This window comes from Zootoca vivipara, chromosome 3 (genome assembly GCF_963506605.1).
Source record: "Zootoca vivipara chromosome 3, rZooViv1.1, whole genome shotgun sequence".
NCBI lineage: Eukaryota > Metazoa > Chordata > Lepidosauria > Squamata > Lacertidae > Zootoca > Zootoca vivipara.
In genome coordinates this window covers 8501809-8524641 of record NC_083278.1, presented here as the reverse complement: position 1 = coordinate 8524641, position 22833 = coordinate 8501809, and the positions used below count along the sequence as shown (strand labels likewise).

At 43.7% G+C, this 22833-nt stretch overlaps 1 protein-coding gene across 4 annotated transcripts in view; it reads left to right on the top strand.

Moving 5' to 3' along the window:
- ATP7B (ATPase copper transporting beta) overlaps positions 1 to 22129 on the top strand; it is a 39213-nt gene extending 17084 nt beyond the window's left edge. For all 4 annotated transcript variants that reach the window (XM_060272378.1, XM_035110237.2, XM_035110236.2 and 1 more), the window contains exons 11-21: positions 6025 to 6179; positions 9342 to 9476; positions 10272 to 10466; positions 10899 to 11084; positions 11997 to 12195; positions 16047 to 16193; positions 16409 to 16551; positions 17321 to 17524; positions 17646 to 17763; positions 18595 to 18697; positions 20536 to 22129. In XM_060272378.1, coding sequence (XP_060128361.1) covers positions 6025 to 6179; positions 9342 to 9476; positions 10272 to 10466; positions 10899 to 11084; positions 11997 to 12195; positions 16047 to 16193; positions 16409 to 16551; positions 17321 to 17524; positions 17646 to 17763; positions 18595 to 18697; positions 20536 to 20803 — 1853 coding nt within the window. In that variant the 3' untranslated portion in view covers positions 20804 to 22129. The remainder of the gene's footprint in view (positions 1 to 6024; positions 6180 to 9341; positions 9477 to 10271; positions 10467 to 10898; positions 11085 to 11996; positions 12196 to 16046; positions 16194 to 16408; positions 16552 to 17320; positions 17525 to 17645; positions 17764 to 18594; positions 18698 to 20535) is intronic.
- The last annotated feature ends 704 nt before the right edge of the window (positions 22130 to 22833 follow it).

Here is a 22833-nt window from a genome sequence, read left to right as displayed (position 1 = left end):
TGCTTCATTAGCCCAATAATCAGTGCAGAGAACCAATACAGTGGTACTTTGGTTTAAGGACGCAATTGGTTCCAGGGAGCCGTTTGCTCACCGAGCAGCACTTAAACTGAGCGCCTCTTCTGCACATGCACAAAGTGCCGATAGAGCGCTTCTGCGCATGCGCACGCCACGGAATCCGCGGACTACTTAAACCAAAAGTACTCAAACGGCAGCAGACTTGTAATCCCAATGAAATTATTTGCTTACAACAATTCTTCTTTCACTGTCCTGGCTAGTAGGATATAGTTGCATCCTAACAGGCAGATACTAGTGCCCAGTGCTTCTCTGGTTGGTAGCATGAATTTTAAATCTTGTTTTGCTTCTGGTAGATCTTGATCTAAATGTTCAGGCACAGCAGGTTTTTCACGGAACAAAGAGGTTTCTCCCCTCTTAGGAGAAATAGAGTCGCAGGTGTAAGGCAGGCATTTCCCAGATACATCAGTTATTTGTGCAACTATCCACATGTTTGTCAAAATTGGATGGTTCTCTGCATATCATGAGAACAAAAATAGATCCATGCTGGATTAGGCCAGTGTGTTAGGGTTAAAAGCAAAATCAGCAGAAACTGGTTGAGGAACTTCCACATAGAGACCAAGGCTTAAACAAATGCTTGGTTTAATGGAGAAAGGAAAAATTACAAAAGTAAATTAAATTAGGCTTATACAAAATACCCACACAACCAAACCACCCACCAAGAGCACACTGGGAAAACGCCCAGCACAGAGGCAACACACAACACCCCTGATATACCCTGCATCATCAGCTTCACAGCAACACCTGTAGAGCTGCTCCACAGCTGCAGAGCCCCAGTCATTAAATCTTTCCTGACTCTTAAAGGTACAGTGAAACAATAATGACACTTTTACACAATCATTCAACATATCCCCTGCAGTTCATTATTGTGAAACAGAGACAAACTTTGTACATGTCTTTCATGCGCAACTTTTGGAAGTGCTTTAGTAAAGATGTCTGCAACTTGTCTGTCACCGGGGACATATTCAAAAACAATTGTTTTGTCAGCAATCAAATTCTTTACAAATTGTAAACGTAATCTCAACACTCTAGTGCGCTGTGTGTTGGTTTCTGAGCACAGGATAGCAAGTCCACTCTGGGAATCGAGATAAACTTTTACTGGGAGTGATACTGGCATCTTTAAGTCTTCAAATATTTGTAAATACCACTCTATATCACGGATGGCCTGAGTACAGGCATATAACTCACTTTCAGTTGAAGAAAGACAATTAATCATTTGATTCTGTGCTTTCCATTCAAAAGGACACCCATTATAAAAATAAACCATACCAGATGTACCTTTGTAATTATTTTGCTCTACAGCATGAGATGCATCACAATATATTTCAAAACCTTTGTCAATAGATGGTGTAAATTCCAATCTGTAATGTTTTGTGTGTTTGAGGTACATCACCACTCTCTTAAGAGCTTTGAAGCATTGGGTAGTGGGTTTTTCTACAAATTTTGCCAGAAAATGAAAAGCATAAGTCACATCTGGCCTTGAAACTCTTTGAATAAAATTGAGCTTGCCTATGGCAGAGCGATACAAAGTTTTGTCAGAGAACGTGTTATTGCCATCTGTTAAAGTGAAACCACATACCATAGGCGTTTCTTTCCCATTTGCATTCTTTAAACATAACATTTCAACAAGATCATCTATTTTTGCATTTTGATGAATCAGATAAGAACCATTTTTGCCTTCTTCAATTTGCATGGATATATAGTTTTTAGCTTTGCCTAATTCTACCACATCAAATTTTTCTTGTAACAGTGACACTATCTGTGTATATTCATGTTTAGTTTTTGTAGAAATTAATATATCATCTACAAACACACATAATTTGGTCACAGAGTTTCCATTTTCTTTTGTAAATACACAGTTATCTGCCTTGCCTTGTGTAAAGCCAAAATTCAGCAATTCCTTCACTAAAGTCTGATGCCAGTTTTTACCACTCTGATGCAAACCATAAAGAGATTTATTTAGTTTGCACACTACTCCTTTAGTGGCGATTACGCCATCAGGGACACGCATAAAAATTTGTTCTTCTAAATCTGCAAACAAATAGGCAGTTTTTATATCTACATGATAGACAGAATGTCCACGCTGGGATGCATCTTTTATCAAAAGCTTAACAGATTCATATTTTACGCTCGGTGAGTAACACAAATCATAGTCTTCACCTGGGATTTGCTGGAAACCTCTGGCTACTAACCTAGCCTTGTACCTTACAACTTCGTTTTTATCATTCATTTTCACTTTATAAACCCATTTTGAATCAATAACTCTCATGTCTGGGGTTTGTGGTACAAGAGACCAAGTGTTATGCTCTTTTAAAGAAGCTATTTCATCATCCATAGCTTTGTACCAATTTACAGCTTCATGCAAAGGTAATTTTTGAACATCGTTGTAGCATTTTGGCTCAAAAACTACTTTATTGGCATACACAGTGTATAACTGCTCTTTTGAAAACCGTCTTGGTTCCTGTCTCTTTCTGTCTGAACGTCTTAGTCCTGAAGAAGAGCTAGGCCCTTCAGAATCAGTAGAACTATTTGGACTTCTAGCTTCAGACTGTAAATTGCTATCATCAGACTGATGAGACTCTTGTGGGCTTTTCTTACTTTCAGAAAACTCAGAAGAACCTAACCTTTCTTTAGGTGTCTGTGTCTTTAAATTTTCAAACAAATCACCAGACACAACAGGCTTTTCGTCTTCAGATCCACTAGTATCCCCTGCTCCAGCGTCTTCCTCTTCTACTTCTACTTCCTCCTCATCAGCATTATTTAAACCATCACTATCTTGAAAAATAGCAACTCTATTCCAATTTACAGTTTCAATCATGCTTCTGGTAATGTGAAATTTGCCAGTTGCTGGTACATAAACTCTGTACGCCCCCTGCTGGTAGCCCATAAACTTTCCTTGAACACTACGCTCATCCAACTTGTGTCTAGCAGGGTAGTGAATAATAACGTCTGAACCCCAAATTCGTAGGTATTTCAAATTAGGGCGTTTTTTAAACAACATTTCATAGGGTGTAACATTTAAACTAGAATGATAGGATCTGTTTTTAACAAAAAGATAGGCATGAAGAGATTCCGCCCAATATTCTTTCCCCAAATTAGCATCATGCAAGTAAGTTTTAACACCTGCCTGCAAATCACATTGCACTACTTCTACAATCCCATTCTGCCAAGGACTTCTAGGGCAGGACAACTCGTGAACAGTCCCCTGCGCTTCCAGGAAATGTGAAAATTCCTCAGAAACAAATTCTCCCCCCCTGTCAGAAAACAAATGCTTTATAGGTTTGTTAAAGTGGGTTTTTACCCAGTTGCAAAAAATCTTGTACTTCTCAAGTGCTTGTGACTTTTCAGCAATGGTGTAAACAAAACAATATCTGCTGTACTGATCAATAAGAGTAAGCCAATATTTTGAATTTCCTAAGGAAGGAGGGAGTGGCCCTACTAAATCACAATGCACGCGTTCAAATGGCTCTGTTACTTTCCTGCCTGAGCATTTACCCTTTCTTGCAACCTTAATCTTATTCTTACAACAAGATACACATTGCATATAGTATTTACATGGCTTTAAGTTTAGTCCATCAACAATCTTCTTTGTCTTTATCACATCTGTGAAATTTAAATGTCCCAAAAGTCTATGCGCCTCATGAATACAACCGGAGTGAGGCTTTACATTTCTCAGCCCCTGACTTTTTCTCAACCCTTGCCTTGGCTGGGTTACTCTACAGTTCACAGGTGGCTGTGAATGCTTTTTAAAATATAGTCTATATAAACCTTCAGACTCTCTGGCATACAATACACGCTTTCCCCCTTTGTAGAACTCACATAGTGATTTTGTGAAGCACACAGTTACTCCTTGGCGTGCAAAGCAACTTACTGATAATAAATTGTCCACTGATGGGCAGTAAGTGCAATTTGCTATTGTGATGTTCAAGGAGTCAAGTTTCACAGTACCTCTGCCAAGCGACTGTAGAACGTCGGAGTTGGCCAGATGAATGGTGCCAATTTCCTCTTCGAAAGAAATAAACAGACTTCGGTCGTTACAAAGATGAATCGACGCCCCGGAATCTACTACAAACGATTTCCACGTGTCATCTTTAATTACTTTACGACCTAATTCACGAACATGGAATGCTCGCGGCTCACGTCCATCTTTACGATGTGCTGCCGACTGCTGGGTTGCTGTCTGTGATTTACGAACTGGAACGGACCCTGAAGCATTTTGCTTTTTAAATTTGCAGTCCCTCGCAAGGTGCCCCTGCTTTTTACAAAACCAGCAATGCTTGGAAGTTTTGAAAGCAGATGAATCACCACAGACTTGCATACGGCGTTCCTCATTATTTTTAGAAATAGGAGTGCTAATCCCACAAGCCTCCCTTCTGTCCAGCTCGCCCATCAATCTTGCTGTTACCCCTTCCACAGTTAATTGTGCTGGAGGTACAGCAGATATCTGGCTAGCTATGGCAGACGCTGACTCCTTTCTAACGTGCACTGCCGTAAGACTGTCCCACATTTCTTTGGCAGTTTTCTTATTTCTTATATACACAACTTGCTGATCACTAACAGACAAGTTAATTAATGCCCTTGCTTTAGCATCACCTTTCGACCAGGCATCGGTCACAGGAGCAGGAGGGTCCTCGGTCACGTACTTCCACACATCACGGGAAATTAGAAGTGCTTCCATGCGAAAGGACCATAGACTGTAGTTCTCGGCCGTTAGTTGCGGGAATGTTAAAGCCTTCTCAGCCTCAGCAACACGGTCTGCCATGCTGGAACTTTTCAACCACCAGCCCACAAAACCGTTGCAGCAAAAAGAAGGAAAAAACCTTTCTAAACCTTTCTCCAAAAACTAACATGTGCAGTTCCACACTCAACCACTGGGCCCATAACCAAGATGTTAGGGTTAAAAGCAAAATCAGCAGAAACTGGTTGAGGAACTTCCACATAGAGACCAAGGCTTAAACAAATGCTTGGTTTAATGGGGAAAGGAAAAATTACAAAAGTAAATTAAATTAGGCTTATACAAAATACCCACACAACCAAACCACCCACCAAGAGCACACTGGGAAAACGCCCAGCACAGAGGCAACACACAACACCCCTGATATACCCTGCATCATCAGCTTCACAGCAACACCTGTAGAGCTGCTCCACAGCTGCAGAGCCCCAGTCATTAAATCTTTCCTGACTCTTAAAGGTACAGTGAAACAATAATGACACTTTTACACAATCATTCAACACAGTGACCTATCCAGCCCGATCTTGTTCTCACAGTGGCCAACCGGATGCCTGTGGAAAGATAATAATAGTAATAGTAGTAGTAGTGATAATAATAATAATAATAATAATAATAATACTCCGCCCATCTGGCCGGGCCTCCGCAGCCACTCTGGGCAGCTCCCAACAGAATATTAAAAGCACGATGAAACATCAAATATTAAAAACTTCCCTAAACATGGCTGCCTTCAGATGTCTTCTAAAAGTCAGATAGTTGTTTATTTCTTTGACATCTGATGGGAGGGCGTTCCACAGGGCCCTCTGCCTGGTTCCCTGTAACCTCACTTCTCACAGTGAAGGAACCGCCAAAAGGCCCTCAGGGCTGGACCTCAGTGTCCTGGCTGAACGATGGGCGTAGAGATGCTCCTTCAGGTATACATGAGCAGGACCTGAGCGTAGCAGCACTCTCCCTACCTGCAATTCTTTGTACATGGTATTCAGGTGGATGCTGCTTTCAACAATGGAGGTATAACATAGCCATTGTGACTCGTCGCCATTGATACCCTTATCCCGTCTGGATTTGTCTAAACCTCTTTTGAAGCCGTTAGAGGTAATGGCTATCACTACTTCTTGTGGGAGAGAATTCCAGAGTTGAACTGTGTGCCGTGTGACATTGTACTGCTTTCTGCATGAGGGAGGAGTTATTAGAAGGTGTTGGTTTCTTTCGCTTCATTCTTGTAGGAGAAGCCATGCCTGTCATCAAGAAACCTGGCAGTACAGTAATTGCAGGCTCCCTCAACGCTCATGGCTCCGTGCTTGTGAAAGCAACTCACGTTGGCTCTGATACCACCCTGGCACAAATTGTAAAACTGGTAGAAGAAGCTCAGATGTCAAAGGTAAAGCATGCTCATTTGAAGGGGGGGGCTTGAATCAGTGTGTTTGTTGTGGCATTCGACATCTGTTTTGAATATTGTGAAGGGGGGGGAGTTTAACGGGTTTAAATCAAAAGTAGACTCCAGAAGTGCTATCCTGAGTGTTTGCTCCAAAAGCTTCCCACATACTGCCACCCAAAGCTTTTTGTAGATCCCCAGCCCATACTCCCAAAATCTCTCCCGGAGGACACAGGCCCATCTCTCTTCCATCTGCCTGCTTACCTGGTTCCTGAACCTCTCTCATCTTACCCAGCCATCACTTGTAGCCATCTTAAAATAAGCCAGCTGCATTGCACTTCAAGGTCCCCTCCAAATCTGTAGTTCTATGAAATAGCATCTAGTGCAGTTGCTGGGGTCATGAGTACCTGCCTCTGAGGTAAGAATGTGAAAAAGCCCAAAACAAAAACAAAAACCCTGGGAAATCAGGGAAGCAGGAGATGGCAGCCAAGCCTTATGAACGTACAGTACAATGGAAGATTCATGTGCAATTGCTGCTTTTGAATTGAGGACCTCTCACTGGCCTCTGGTCCTCCCTCTCTTCTAACCCTTCTCTCGCCTGCTACTGTCTGAAATACTACCCCATGCACGTTTTTCTCCTCCTCCACACCCAGGTGACCTTTGGACTCTCCTTTATTTGGTTTTGCTGCTGCACTCTTGTCACGCTCCCAACTGGGATGTATCCATTTGGGTGTAAATCCTATTGGTTTCAAGGCCTTTCTCCATCCTAGTTATTTTCTTTTGTACAAACGTTATGTACTTGGGGAGATATATGAGACTTATCCCTAGGCCTCTGCTTCTGGGATGAGAAGCTACGTTTTTCTAAGCAGCTGGGGAAATGGATGTCTTCCTTCTCTCCTACCCTACCGCCCCCAATAGCTGATTTCTCGTACCAGTGAATACTATGGTTCTCCCCTCTCTAGCACTGGCTCATCTCCCATTGATATTAAAATGTGGGAAGCATGGAGTGCCCCCCCCCTGCTTCCACTGCTATTTAGTACATGTGTACTGGTTGTGGCACTACCAGGCTTCGTGAGGAAATTCTTTGTCTGAGAAAACTCTCTTTCTCCTAGAGTAGTAGTAGTTGTTGTTGTTTTGCCGCTATTACTATTAATTTTGTATACCGCCCTTCATCCAAAGATCCCAGGGTAATTCACAAGAGAAAAATACAAAACAAGAATACAAAATACCCTGTTTCTCCTGAAATAAGACGTAGCCATAAAATAAGCCATAGCAGGATTTTTAAGCATTCAAGGAATATAAGCCATACCCGGAAAATAAGCCATAGTGATAGGCAGTTAAACTTTGTAGGTTAAACTGCACCATACTTAATAAAAAAATAAGACATCCCCTGAAAATAAGCCATAGTGTGTTTTTTTGAGGAAAAATAAATATAAGACGGTGTCTTATTTTCGGAGAAACACGGTATGTAATAAAAACAAACCGGTATTAAACCTCCCCCAACACACAAACACATTTAATAGCCCTAAAATGTTACTCAACCAAACTCAGCCTGGTTGAAGAGAAATGGTTTTGCCTGGCACCTGAAGATACTGCCTTGGAGCCAAACTTCTTAGGCAGCTGACCCATTTATTTAAACCCAAGTTTGCCTCAATAATGGATGAAGTAATAGTGGTGGGTTCAATTTTTTAGGGCAAAAGGGGCACATAGGTAGAAGTTGCTGAGTAGTCCTCATGCCTGCTGTGAATAATAATAATTAATTATTTATTTATTTATACCCCGCCCATCTGGCTGGGTTTCCCCAGCCCCTCTGGGCGGCTTCCAACCGAATATTAAAAACAGTACAGCATCAAACATTAAAAACTTCCCTAAACAGGGCCGCCTTCAGTTGTCTTCTAAAAGTAAAATAATTGCTTATTGCCTTGACATCTGCTGGGAGGGCGTTCCACAGGGCGGGTGCCACTACCGAGAAGGCCCTGTCTGGTTCCCTGCAACCTCACTTCTCGCAATGAGGGAACCGCCAGAAAGCCCTCGGTGCTGGATCTCAGTGTCCGGGCAGAACGATGGGGGCGGAGACGCTCCTTCAGGTATACAGGACCGAGGCCTTTTAGGGCTTTAAAGGTCAGTACCAACACTGTGAACTGTGCTCGGAAACGTACTGGGAGCCAGTGTAGATCTCTCAGGACTGGTGTTATGTGGTCCCGGCGGCCACTCCCAGTCACTAGTCTAGCTGCCGCATTCTGGATTAATTGTAGTTTCCGGGTCACCTTCAAAGGTAGTCCCACGTAGAGCGCATTGCAGTAGTCCAAGTGGGAGATAAGCTTGAAAAGCTTTCTCCTCCCTCCTTCTGCATCCCCACCTAAAATAAACAGCAGCAGATTGTGGGGTGAGGGTTTCATTTATTTTTACATCCACAAGTGTACCTCCTCTCTTTTATTTCTGCAAGCCCTGTTTTATATAATGGGGCAGTCTCTGAGTTAAGCCAGGCACGCCTACTTGCTTCCGTACAGTATTAAATACAGTATTGAAATACAAGAATTTTTTTTAAAAAATCAAATAATGGGGAAAGAATTGCCAAAAAAAGGCATGCAATACCAAGCAGCAAAAACAAACAAACCATGGTACCAGTCCCAACCAAAGCCCTAACCCAAACCAGCATAATATTACTTAAAACCAGCTAGACTTTAAAACATGTTAGAAGATGTCATAGGTAAGCATCTTTTAGGGGGGAAAGCCTGAATTGATGACCCTTCAGTGCCTGCATAAAGGCAGCAGAGAAAGAGAGATCTTCTTGTAATTAATCTGAAGACTGGGTGGTGGGAGATTTTGTCTCTAAAGCAGGTATACAGTTGTACCTTGGTTTATCAAACAGAATCCGTTCCGGAAGTCCGTTCGACTTCCGAAACATTCAAAAACCAAGATGCAGCTTCCAACTGGATGCAGGAGCTTCCTGCACTCAATCGGAAGCCATGTCAGACGTTCAGCTTCCAAAAAATGTTTGCAAACCAGAACACTCACTTCCGGGGATGGAGCGTTTGGCAGCCAAATGGGATGAGTACCAAGGCATTCGACAACCAAGGTACGACTGTATTTGTAAAAGGCTTAATAGTGGAGTTCATGCAGCTGTTCTGTCCTGCACAAATATAAATGTATCTTCTCAATTTACAGGCACCCATCCAGCAGCTGGCAGACAAATTTAGTGGGTATTTTGTCCCTTTTATAGTCATCATTTCCATTGCAACTCTAGTGGCCTGGATTGTAATTGGATTTATACACTTTGATCTTGTGCTAAAATACTTTACTGTAAGTACTATATACTGATTTATCATAATGTATTATTGTTTAGAAGCTTTGCTTATACAGTATTCACAAATCACAGCAGACAGGATTTTTTCTCTCTTAAGTGTTTAATCTAAAGTTAAGTTGCTCTGGAGTGTGTTGAATGTATGCTTCCCTGTTCCGCTGGGGACAGGGCCGGCAAAGAATTGATTATTTTTGCAGTGTGGATCATTTGAAAATGATTAGCCATGGCCAAATAGTTCGTGCAGAAGCATGCTCACCACCAGCCTATGATCTAACTTGGGCTGCCAAGGACAGCAGCAAACATACCAGATAAGATATAATGTGGAAAAGCTGTGATTAGGCATGTTTTGATTAGGCATGTTTCGATTAGACATGCAGTACTTGGAGGAAGCATGGTCTTCAAATACCTGGAAGGCCAATATAAAAAAGAAGAGCAGCTGTTTCCCAGAGCAACTGAAATGGAAGGCAAAAAGGAAACAAGGAGATCTAAATATCAGAAATAAAGAATATTTTCAAACTATAAACTGAGCATTTCAACTCATTCCAAAGAGAGAAGGGTGGGGTGGTGAAAGCTGTTGTTATGTAGGGAGATGCCTAGACTTCGTTCCCGTATGTGTAGTAATCAATAAATGGATTAAATTTTCAAGCATGAATATAGTGATTTGTCAGTACAGATAGCAGTAAGTGTATACGCATGCTGGTTTTCAGCCACAGCTGTATATTGTTAATGCGTTCTCTCTTTTTAATATCACGAGATTTCCCTTGTGAGCAAAACTTTTCTTGCTTCCCTCCTAGCATCACAGTAAACACGTCTCAAAAACTGAAGTCATCCTGCGCTTCGCCTTTCAGACCTCCATCACAGTCCTGTGCATTGCATGCCCTTGTTCCTTGGGTCTGGCCACCCCAACCGCAGTGATGGTGGGCACTGGAGTTGCCGCCCAGAACGGTATTCTCATCAAAGGTGGGAAACCCCTGGAAATGGCACACAAGGTTAATATTGTCATTGCTAACTCACACCTGCTGCCATGACTTTCTTTTGCTGCTTTTCGAAACAAATGTTGATAGGTTTACAGTGCAGTCCTATAGATGTCAACACAGAAGTAAGCCCCTATGTTTTAGGGCAGGCATCCCCCAGCTGCGGCCCTCCAGATGTTTTGGCCTACAACTCCCATGATCCCTAGCTAACAGGACCAGTGGTCAGGGATGATGGGAATTGTAGTCCAAAACATCTGGAGGGCCGAAGTTTGGGGGTGCCTGTTTTAGGGCTATACCGTGCTGTGTTCTTGTATTTATTTAATTTTGATTGTATGTTTCTGGATTAAATTTTATATTTTTATTAATTTTTTATTGCAAACTACCCAGGGAACTTTGTGTTATGGTCAGCATACAAATAAAATCTACCTGTGTCTTTATTTCTTGCAGGTACAGACTGTAATGTTTGATAAAACGGGGACCATCACTTACGGAGTTCCGAGAGTCATGAGGGTCCTCTTACTAGGAGATGCAGGAGCTACCTTGTCTCTGAAGAAGGTGCTTGCTGTTGTTGGCACTGCAGAAGCCAGCAGCGAACATCCTTTAGGAATGGCTGTCACTAAATACTGCAAAGAGGTATGGTGCTGTGGTCTAAACCACTGAGCTTTGGGGCTTGCCAATCGTAAGGTCAGGCAGTTTGAATCCACACAACGGGGTGAGCTCCCGTTGCTCTGTCCCAGCTCCTACCAACCTAGTATGCCAGCACAAGTAGTATGTATGAAAGTATGCCAGCGCAAGTAGATAAATAGGTACCGCTATGGCGGGAAGGTAAACGGCGTTTCTGTGTGCTCTGGCACTCATCACAGCATTGTGTTGCATCAAAAGCAGTTTAGTCATGCTGGCCACATGACCCAGAAAGCTGTCTGTGGAAAAACACTGGCTCCCTCAGCCTGAAAAGCGAGATGAGTGCTGCACCCCATAGTCAATTTTGACTGAACTTAACCATCCAGGGGTCCTTTACCTTTTTACCTCTAGCTGACACTTATTAATCTCTGCTTTGAGGGGAAATTCCGCATTTGCATGCAACAGACTTTTGTCATTGTTAGATCCTGTAACTGGCAATGTAAAGATGATGAGTTCGTTCGTTCATTATACCCCACCCTTCTGGGTTGCCCCAGCCACTCTGGGCAGCTTCCGACATATATAAAAACATATTAAAGCATTAAACATTAAAAAGCTTCCCTATACAGGGCTGCCTTCAGGTGTCTTCTAAAGGTTACATAGTTACTCATCTCCTTGAGGGCCTTCCACAGGGTCGGCGCCACTACCAAGAAGGCCCTCAGCCTGGTTCACATCTCATATTTTTGGGACAGTTTGGATTGTTTATGTTTGATGGTACTGAGAATCTTATGTCACCAGTCTTCAGGTATTGGGGTGAGTTATGGGAGCCCTTGGCCTTAGGACACTGGCACAGAGAATTTGAATGTCTTTCCGCTTGTGCAACTTTCCGCTTCTTCCCAGTATCGTTTAAAACTACTTATTTTGCAGGAGCTTGGCACAGAGATCCTAGGGTACTGCAAAGATTTTCAGGCAGTCCCTGGGTGTGGAATAAGCTGTAATGTTGGGAGTATTGAAGTTGTGCTGGGTGAGACGGAACAGCTTTTGAGCCACCCAAATCCTCACCTTGGGGACATTGGCAGAGGTGCTACAGATCCAGACCCACAGGCCCTGATCCCCAAACTGGAAGGTATGTAAGATTGCAGCTATCAGTACAGCAGCAGGTTGCTAAATGAATGGTTCCTCAACCAATAAGGTCTGATAATTGGATGTTTATCTTGACCACGTTCCTAGTTGCACATAATAAATACAATCATTAAGCTGCTTTGTGTGCAAAATTTTAAGACTAGGCAAAACATCTGTTTCTTCTGATTGATGCAGGAGGGAGGCTACCGGCCTCTGGGAAATGTTGAATTGGAGAGGAGATGAGGAAGAGTTCGGATTTTGAGTGACCACCTTGTCTTAATTATAAGTACTGGTGTTTAGGAAATTTCAGCAAAAATGTAGACTTTGTTGCATTCTTAATCAAGTATCCTACTACAGTGGAACCTCGGTTTACGACTACCTCCGTTTACGAAAACCTCTGTTTACGAACGCCGCGGACCCGGAAGTGTTTACATCCGGGTTCCGCGGCGTCGGATGCGCAGACGCGATCTGCACAGCTCACGCATGTGCAGAAGCGTGCCTTCAGCAAGCAAATACCTCGGAGAGCGAACGCCTCCATGGAACGGATTGCGTTCGTAAACCGAGGTACCACTGTACTAGGAAATACATAAGAATCAATTATTAGTAGGTAGGTGGGGTAGCCCTAATTGAATTATAGACCACACAATAACAGCCGACTTTTCTAAATACAATACAGTGGTACCTCTAGTTACGAACTTAATTCGTTTCAGAAGTCCGTTCTTAACCTGAAACTGTTCTTAACTAGAGGCTTACTTTCGCTAATGGGGCCTCTTGCTACCGCTGTGCCACCGGCACACGATTTCCATTCTCATCCTGGGGCAAAGTTCTCAACTCGAGGTAACTCTTCCAGGTTAGCGGAGTTTGTAACCTGAAGCGTTTGTAACGAGACGTTTGTAACTCGAGGTACCACTGTATTTAGGAACGCCGGAAACTGTCCTGTACCAAATCAGATTGTTGCTCCATCTAGCACTGACTGGCACCAGCTCTCCAGGGTTTCAGACATTTTCCCCCAGCCCTATCTGAAGGTGCCAGAGATTGAACCTGGGACCTTCGACATGCAAAGCAGGTGCTCTGCTACTGAGCTACAGACCTTCAGTTTCCAGCTTGCATATGCCCCATACCTGACAATGTGGTTTGTCCCAGAAATTGCCTCCTTATTCTGCCTCCTCCACGGTCCAGAAATGCTTCAGCTTGAACTGTCTAGGGGCAGGGGAGGAGAGAATAGGTGGGCAGGAGAGACTGGAGGAAGCAAATATCTATCAATCCCCTTTTGACTTCAGCAGTCCCTGACCATTATCCGTGCTGTCCATTGGGGCTGATGGAAGCTGGTGTCCAAAAACATCTGAAGGACCACTGGTCCTCCATCACTGACTGATTTTATAGTTTTAACTCATTTCCATCTTGTCAAGTTCCTTGTACTTCTTGGCTGTGAGCCCTGGAAGACCTGCACCCTGCCTTGCAGGCCTTTTCCACCTAGCTTGGGAGGGCAGGGCCCTGACTGGCTCCAGCTACAGAAACTGAAGCTGCTGAACAGACATTTAGGCTGGGCTGTTGTTGGTGGAGGGCTGTTGTTGCTGGGGTTTTTTTTGTATATTTATTTTAGATTTTGTTGTGATTTCTGCGGAAAGTGTTCCGTTTAGTATTGTATTTTGTAATGTTTTATTTATTGCATATGACTACTTTTGTTATAAGGGACGCGGGTGGCGCTGTGGTGTAATCTCAAGAGAGAGGGCAACATTTATTCTGCTAGTTACTTTTTGAGGTGTGCATGTTCTTTTTACCTTTAAGTTATATGCCTCTCAGGGTCTACCTCTGACAGAGCAATTATATATGCATGCCTACTCAGAAGTATGTGGACGTGGGTGGCGCTATGGTCTAAACTACTGAGCCTTGGGCTTGCCGATCAGTAGGTCGGCGGTTCTAAAAATAATAATAAATAATAATAATAATAATAATAATAATAATAATAATAATAATAATTTATTTATTATTTATTATTTATAGTCCGCCCATCTGGCTGGGTTTCCCCAGCCACTCTGGGCGGCTTCCAACAAAATATTAAAATACAATAGTCTATTAAACATTCAAAGCTTCCCTAAACAGGGCTGCCTTCAGATGTCTTCTAAAAGTCTGGTAGTTATTTTTCTCTTTGACATCTGGTGGGAGGGCGTTCCACAGGGCGGGTGCCACTACCAAGAAGGCCCTCTGCCTGGTTCCCTGTAACTTGGCTTCTCGCAGCAAGGGAACCGTCAGAAGGCCCTTGGCACTGGACCTCAGTGTCCCCGCGACAGGGTGAGCTCCCGTTGCTTGTTCCCAGCTCCTGCCAACCTAGCAGTTTAAGAGCACATCAAAGTGCAAGTAGATAAATAGGTGCCGCTACAGCGGGAAGGTAAACGGTGTTTCCGTGCACTGCTCTGGTTTTGCCTGAAGCGGCTTAATCATGGTGGCCACATGACCCAGAAAAACTGTCTGCGGACAAACGTCGGCTCCCTCGGCCAATAAAGCAAGATGAGCGCCATAACCCCAGGGTTGTTCGCGACTGGACTTAACTTGTCAGGGGTCCTTTACCTTTTTTTACTTTTGTTATGTTGTAGTTATGTATTTTTTATCATGTTGTAAGCTGCCTTGAGCATGGTTTGAACTGTAGAGAGGCTGCATACAAATAAAATTATGTATGAATGTATAGAAGCTATTGACTGATATTTGTAAACTGTTGGGAGATCCCAAGAAATCCAAGATAAAAACTGACATTTGAATCAGTTTTGGTCAAACAATCTGATTTATGTTGATAAGGTTTTCACATTGACATTTAGAATAGAATAGAATAGAATAGAATAATAATTTATTGGCCAAGTACCAACATACTTGGAATTTTGCTTCGGCTCCATTGCAGTGTAAACGTACCTTATACAAACACTGTTTAACGAATTTAACAGTTTGATGACACAAGGGGGAAAAACTGTTCCTGTGCCTAGTCGTTTTTGTGTATAGAGACCTGTAGCGACGTTCAGATGGAAGTAAATCAAACAGATGATGACCAGGATGCAAAGGATCTGCGACAATTTGCTCTGCTCTCTTCCTAGCTCAGATAGCATAAAGTGTCTCTATTGAAGGCAAACTAGCACCAATTACCTTTTCTGCAATTCTTACTGCTCGTTGGAGCCTTTTCTTGTCCTTCTTGGAGGCTGTGCCATACCAGGCAGTAATAGAATTACAGAGAACAGTTTCAATGATACCTCTGTAAAATTGGATCAATACTTCCTGGGGCAAATTAAATTTTCTTAGTTGACACAAGAAATATAACCTCTGGTGGGCCTTTTTAAAGTCTAGTTCAGGTAGCAGATGATATCTTCCCCACCCTTTCACTCTGCGGGGCCTGTTCTTTATACCTTCTCCACATTTGCTGGCATCAAAATTGGATAAGAGAGCAGACGTAGTGAAAACAAGCCTTTTTGTAGGGATTTGGTGACTTGCATGCCTCATCAAAGAAGTTTGGGGAATGGTGTGTGTGTGTGTGTGTGCCCGCCCCCCACTGGCTAAAAAGCATGGCATCTGTGTTTTTGATTGTGTCAGTCTGTGAAAAGATGCCCTACGAATCTGTCTTCCGCATATTATAATTTTCCAAATGTCTTAAGTGTATGCTAGCAAAGTTTGATAGGCACAAGGTAACTGCTATATTGTCAGTCAGTCAGTCCTGGCTCTCACTGCTCCTACAGCGGGGGAGAGTTGTGTCTGGCGCCTATTACAACAGATAGCGTGGGACAACATGCTGTTCTCAAATGAGTCCTTCCCTGTAATTTTGGAACCCTTTTGCACTATTAAGTTTTCATGCCATCAAATTTCTGTGCCTGGCAGATGCAGCAGCCCCTGTGACTTACTCTGTGTTGATCGGCAACCGGGAGTGGATGAGACGGAATGGCTTGCATATCTCCAGGGATGTTCACGAGGCGATGACCGGCCACGAAATGAAAGGACATACAGCTATCCTGGTGACCATAGATGGTACTCTATGCATTTAGACATACTTTCACCGCATGGCCAAGTGGCATCCAGCTCTCTCTCGCGCGTTGTGGGGAGAAGAGGGTGGAGGGGCTACAGGACCAGGATGGCCAAAGCAGCACCAGTGGGATGTCTCCCAGTTCCAGAGCTAGAGATAAAAATTGAGAGGAATAAGTGGTTTTGGCTGGCTGAATATATAAGAGTCTTTTCTTCTGCAGGCTCACTTTGTGGCATGATTGCAATAGCAGACACAGTCAAGCCAGAGGCAGCTCTAGCTGTGCACATACTGCAAAATATGGGAGTGGATGTGGTGCTTATTACAGGAGATAACAGGAAAACTGCCAAAGCAATTGCAACTCAGGTATGCTTCCTGGGTCACTTCCAGACATCTGTTGAACATTTATTTTGATGATGATGATGATGATAATGATAATGATGATTTTGCATGAGGCTTGCAGGGAGGTTGGATATTGGCTATTTTAGTCAGCATTCATTCTGATTCGTTTGTGAGAAGCTTAGACCACGTTGCACCAAGCAGTTGTTATCCCACACTTTTCTTGTCCCTTTTCTTATTGCAAAAAAAGTCTGATGCAGGGGGGGGGGGAATGGGCGGAGTGGGTTTGTTGTTCAACAGCCCCAACTCAACTTGAATCGTGCAACCCAAATTTGCTGGTACGATATTGAATCCTACCTGCAAATAGCGACAATCCGGGGACATTGGTGGTCTAAAAGGGGTGTCTTTCTGTGCATTCACAAGAGCGAAACAGACATGGACCTTTGTGCTGAACAAGTTGTTCTTTGGTGGTTACCAGTCCTGGCTATATGCAGCTTCAGCGTTCAGAAGCAGTGTGTCCTGAATCTCTGCTGCTGGGAGAGGACAAGTGGAGACGAGTGCTGTTGGGTCCTTATGTCCTGCTTGCCAGCTTCCCATAACTATCTGGCTGGCCACTTGGGGAACCAGGATGCTATGCCAGATAGGCCTTTAGTCTGATCCTGCAGAGCTCTGTTGCTATGTTTTCCATCGCCCTAGTTTCAAGGATTATTTCCCTAATGTAACCTTTAATTTTTATTTTAAAGCCCAATAACCTCTGTCTAATTCATACTAACAGATAGCATCTTTCTGCATATAGGTTGGGATCAGAAAAGTCTTTGCTGAGGTTCTCCCATCTCACAAAGTAGCCAAGGTCCAGGAACTCCAAACAGCAGGGAAGATAGTTGCCATGGTTGGAGATGGAGTCAACGACTCTCCGGCTTTGGCAAGGGCTGATGTCGGCATTGCGATTGGAACGGGCACGGATGTTGCCATTGAAGCCGCAGATGTGGTTCTTATTCGCGTGAGCTTTCCGTAAAACAGCCTGGTGGTGCGGGGAGGTTTCCTGGGACATGTTCAGAAATTTGGGATTGTGTTTGCTCTTTAGTGGGGGAAAAATATGTCCCTGATTCTTTTTGGTGCAGAACGACTTAATGGATGTTGTTACAAGTATCCGCCTATCCAAGAGAACGGTGAAAAGGATACGACTAAATCTCATCCTGGCCTTAATATACAACCTCCTTGGCATACCTATAGCTGCAGGTAAGCTACTGTTATGATGGTTTTCTTTTTAAATATATATATATTTCATTTTTCAGATTTTAGCAATTTACAAACAAATATCAAACAATCAACATAAAAAGAGAATTCTGAAGAATCTCCTGAACTTCCCTCCCCTTTGTGGGTCATTATGTTAACCTTTTCCTCTTGCATCTTGTCTATTAATCCAAATCTTTTAAATCTCCATTATACCCCAAATTCAACACTGAACTACAAGTGTTATTCCAATCCTACTTAGTGTTATTCCAATCCAATCTTAATCAGTTACTATGGTTTTCAAATATCTGGGGTGGTGGAGGGTAAGTAGGAGATGAAGCTGTTTGGTTGATAGCTTAAAAGTAGCAAAACTGGGGTTCTGTAGCCTACTCTCGGAAGGTAACATAATCAATCTCATGGTGACTTTATGTCCATAATCACTTATCAATGAGAAGGACCGTCCGAAAATACTGGCAGTAGTAGTAGGGAGTGAGAGAACTTACATTTCATCATCTCCCTCTTGTTGCAATGTAATTTGGGAACATTGCCCATCTGCATCTTTTGAGACCCTCTGAAACAGCCACATCCCAACCTTTTTAGCCCTTTCTGCTCTAAGCTGAGTTTCTTGGAGCATGTCAAGCAGAAGACAGGCAACTAGTTTGTGTGGAGAGGAGGGGAAGCAATACGTCTCCTTTCAAACTGGAATTTAGTTTTGAGAAGGCAGAGAGCTGGGGAGGGGTTCTGTTTAACTGTTAAATTGACTTGGCTTACAATTATTTACCGTTATATATGTGTGAACAAAGAAGTTCTATGCGATCATACGTGTGTTTGTATTAGGAGTATTTCTGCCTCTTGGGATTGTGCTACAACCATGGATGGGATCGGCGGCAATGGCAGCATCTTCTGTGTCTGTGCTGCTCTCTTCTCTGCAGCTAAAATGGTAGGTCTTCCCATTGATTTCCTCATGGTGTTGAGAGCTACAGCCAACTTGTGTGTTTTAAGTACACATAAACAGAACTTTGTATGTAGCTTCTCTAAAGGTGAAGAGTTCTAAGCCATTGGTGATGGGTGCGGCTGGCACCATGTTTGAGGAGGTCCTGAACAAAATGCCACAAAGCACCCTGCTGGGCTCTGCAAAATTAGTTTACCAGGGAGCAGAGGGGCAGGCAAGAGGGACAGGTGGGGTTGGGGACAGGCAACAGCACTCATTCCCGTGCTGAGAAGAGAACTGCAGTTGCTACCATCTTCATCTCTCCAGAACATCTCTGGATCCTGGCCTAGCATACCATTTTGGGCAGGGTTGAGAGGCATTGTAAATAATGTATATGGCAGGAACTGCAATCCACCTGGCCAGGCATTTCATCACTGCAAAAATAATACATACTAATGCTTTAGTTTACATTTCTATTGACTATATTGATTATTATACACCCCCCTATAAAAAAATACTGGCCCTTTTTATATAAGATAATTTTTATAAACAATAATATGGAGCAATGCAAACAACACGTAATAAGTATCGATCCCTTGGTCCAAAGCAAAATAATAGTCACGGCGTGTATAAAGCAGAAAATAATAGTTTAGTTTAACATGCTAATAACCAAGCCAAAAAGATGTATGAGTTGCGTGGCAAGGTCCCAAACCTTCCCGGGAAGTGGAATAAAGACACATGAAACAGTATTTTAGGTTAGTGGGCCAAAAAGGCCACAACTTTATTGGTTACAGAATGTGAGTGGTATTGGCTTAGGCATTGGAAACCACACGACTATATCTGACTCCTGCCCGTCTGCAGGGGTCTTGGAAGGGTTAACCACCAGTAGAGGGAGCCCTGCTGATGCACATCAACTAGGAACTCCCCCAGGGTCACCGCTAGGGGTCGTGCCATGGCCCTAGCCCCCCATCTGGGGCTTCGGACAGAGACCAAGCCCCCCGAGTTCCTTTAACGGCATACCCTTGAATTAGGAGGGGTAGGTGATGGCCACTACCTCCCCTCCCCTTCAACCTAATACTCCAATGCCTAACCGCCAATTTGACGATTTTCAATGGTAGGCGAAAAACCAAATGGCCAGTGCCAATTTGCCAAGTGGAAAAATTCCTACCAGGTCCCTTGGACATCCAAGGCGACCAACCGAGGTCCATAGCAAGGTCAAGAAATAAAGAGCCTAACCTAAGGGAGGGAGGGAGAACTGACAAAGCAGGGGGGAAACGGGCGAGTCCTCGGCCGTGGGCAGTTTAAATAGCCCCCAGACCATCCGGATTGGATGGCCTAAGGATGTCGTGGCCACGGACCATCCAATGGCGCAGGGGCTATCCCGCCCTGTGCGCATGGGGAGGACTTGCTCCCAGCCTGCAAAGTCATCTCCCCGGGAACGGGAAATGGCTTTGCAGGGTGTTTAGGTTCCTCTGGGTGACAAATAATAAAAGAAATAAATATAAACCAATAGCATTAAAAGTTTCCCCTCCCTTCCACTCATCACGTAAGTTTATCAGCCAAAGCCAAGCACCATATCCTAGCACACCACTTGCGAATGGTGATTCCGTCTCCATCCTTCCAATGTAGCCCCCAGCTCTATGCAGGTTGCCACAAGGAAGTGGTTTATCATATTCTTACAAGGGAGAGCTTTGTTGCACTCTGTAAATAAAGAAAGCAAAGCTAATCCTGGTTCCGTTTCAATATAGATGTCCCTTTAAAAAAAGGCATAGCCGTTGACAAGCACAACTGCCATTTCTCTGCTTGAGCCTCTGACATTTGGAAGTTTGTGTTTTGTCTTTCCTTAGCTACAAAAAAACCGACATGGAAAGATATGAAGCACAGGCTCAAGGCTGCATGAAGCCACTGACTCCTTCCCAAGTCAGTGTCCACATTGGAGTGGACGATAGGAGACGAGACCTTCCCCGACCAGGTGCTCGGGATGATATCGGTCAAGTATCTCTTTGTTCCCTGACATCAGACAGACGGCCAAGACACTTGGGGAATTTCCTAGAGAATGAAGCGGACAAGTGGTCCTTGCTCACGAGCCATCAAGATGAAGACCACTACATTTAAGAGTGCCACATTCTGCAGCTGAGCCGCAATGTTCGGGGGGCAGGACTACTTTACCTTGTGACTCTTTCACAGGAAGATTTGGGATCCTTCCAGTCTGCTTCCAGAACACCTGCAATTTGTGCTGAGCATGGAGGAGACTGCCTCTTGGCTCTCTCAGTCATGGCATGGCATAACCAAAGTGTGAACAGAAAGATTTAGGGCAGAACACCCAGGCTTTCTACACACTGTATTTAAGTCCTAAATGTGACAAGTATATTTTACATAGACCAATTTTAGACATGAAAAGTGACCAAAACAGAAACTGGAGGCAGGCTAACTGTGACCAGAATTTTCATTGTTTCACTTGAGATAACTGACCAGGATGATTAACTATATGCATGGTAGGGGATGTGTTGCTCCCATCAGCCCCGGCTAGCATAGACAATGATCAGGGATGGTGGCAGATAGAGTCCAGCAACCTGCGAGGGGACCACAGCTTCCCCAAGCCTGCTCCACATATCAATAGCAGAAACAGGATTTGGTGAAATGGGAAAGATTGGTGTCTGCAAGGACAAGGGCCCTCACTTTATTTGCAGGTTACGTGCATGTTGTAAACAAAGCAGAATTAAATCGATTTTGTTTAATGTAAGCTATGGTTTAATTTCCATTTCAACTGCTTTAACTTGTTACTTAGTCTTACACAAGAGCAAGCAAGCAGGGCAAATGCAAACCCTACTGTCTACTCCCATTGTAATGCGGAATGGATTTTTCCAGTGCACCAGACGTTGCTGTCACGACAGTTTTGACTCCCAAGCTCCACATTTAGTCTGCACCCTACAGAGATAAAAGGTTTGTGTGCTTCAGAGAACAGATCCTGAGCATTCACAACATGAACAGTGAAATACAATTGGATGCTGTGATCTCCTAAACTGCTGAACCTTGCCCTCGCTACCGTACTAGAGAAATTTCTAGTCGTTGCTTTTAGAATGAGAGCAATCTCCCATGTGTTGAAAGCAAGCCCATGTTTTAATCTGAACAATATTTCAAAGTGCACACAAGGGAGCAGAGAGTACCAAACTGAAAGACAAATGCACTGTAGAGACCAATAAATGCAAATGGAAGGTGGGTTCTTTCTTAATTTAATTTGGTTGTTACATCATTATTTGCAAGTCTCCATATCACTGAACTGGATGGATGGCTATTTTTGCAAACTTCAAGCTATTCTGTCCAGTAATCCAAGATGCTGACTCTGTTTTTGCATATAGTAAATTTAAACAATAGGCTTTTTTCAGAATCAAGTGTCTCCCAAACCTTAGAGAGGCATGATTTGGTTAAAGTTTTTAAGCCATTGTACCGGTATTGCCATTAGGATCTTCACTATAATTAGTATGGTTGGTATAACTGTGATGGTGAGATATAATCCCCCCCCCTCTCTCTCTTAGAAACTCCCAGTCAGGATCACTACAGAATTTAGAGCCCTATTCATATTCTTCCCGTAACATGGGGCAGGGCAGGAGGAGGCCAGAACTTTGCTTCTTCTCCCATCCCCTCTGTCCCTTCGCAGTCATGCTTCTCATGTTGTGGTGCTGAACATCTACGGCAGGCATCCCCAAACTGCGGCCCTCCAGATGTTTTGGCCTACAACTCCCATGATCCCTAGCTAACAGGACCAGTGGTCAGGGATGATGGGAATTGTAGTCCAAAACATCTGGAGGGCCGAAGTTTGGGGATGCCTGATCTACAGCAAGGAGTTGGCCCTGCTCATGGAGGCTCCCCGCACAATTTAGGACCTTGATCACACAGCATTCTAAACCACGTGGGGAGCCTCCACAAGTCAAGTGTGCTCCCCACTGCGGACCATTCAGTCCCATCACATGGAGGGCAATTGGACTGGGGTCCCATCAGAAACATGCTGAAGGGGACAGGGCCAGTGAGCACGTCCCACGTCATGCAGTAGGAAAAGTGTAAGAGGGGACATTGGAATTGCCCTTAGAAGTAGAGCAAATACCCAATGAATTCAACATATCTCAAGAAATCCTGTATAACCCCCC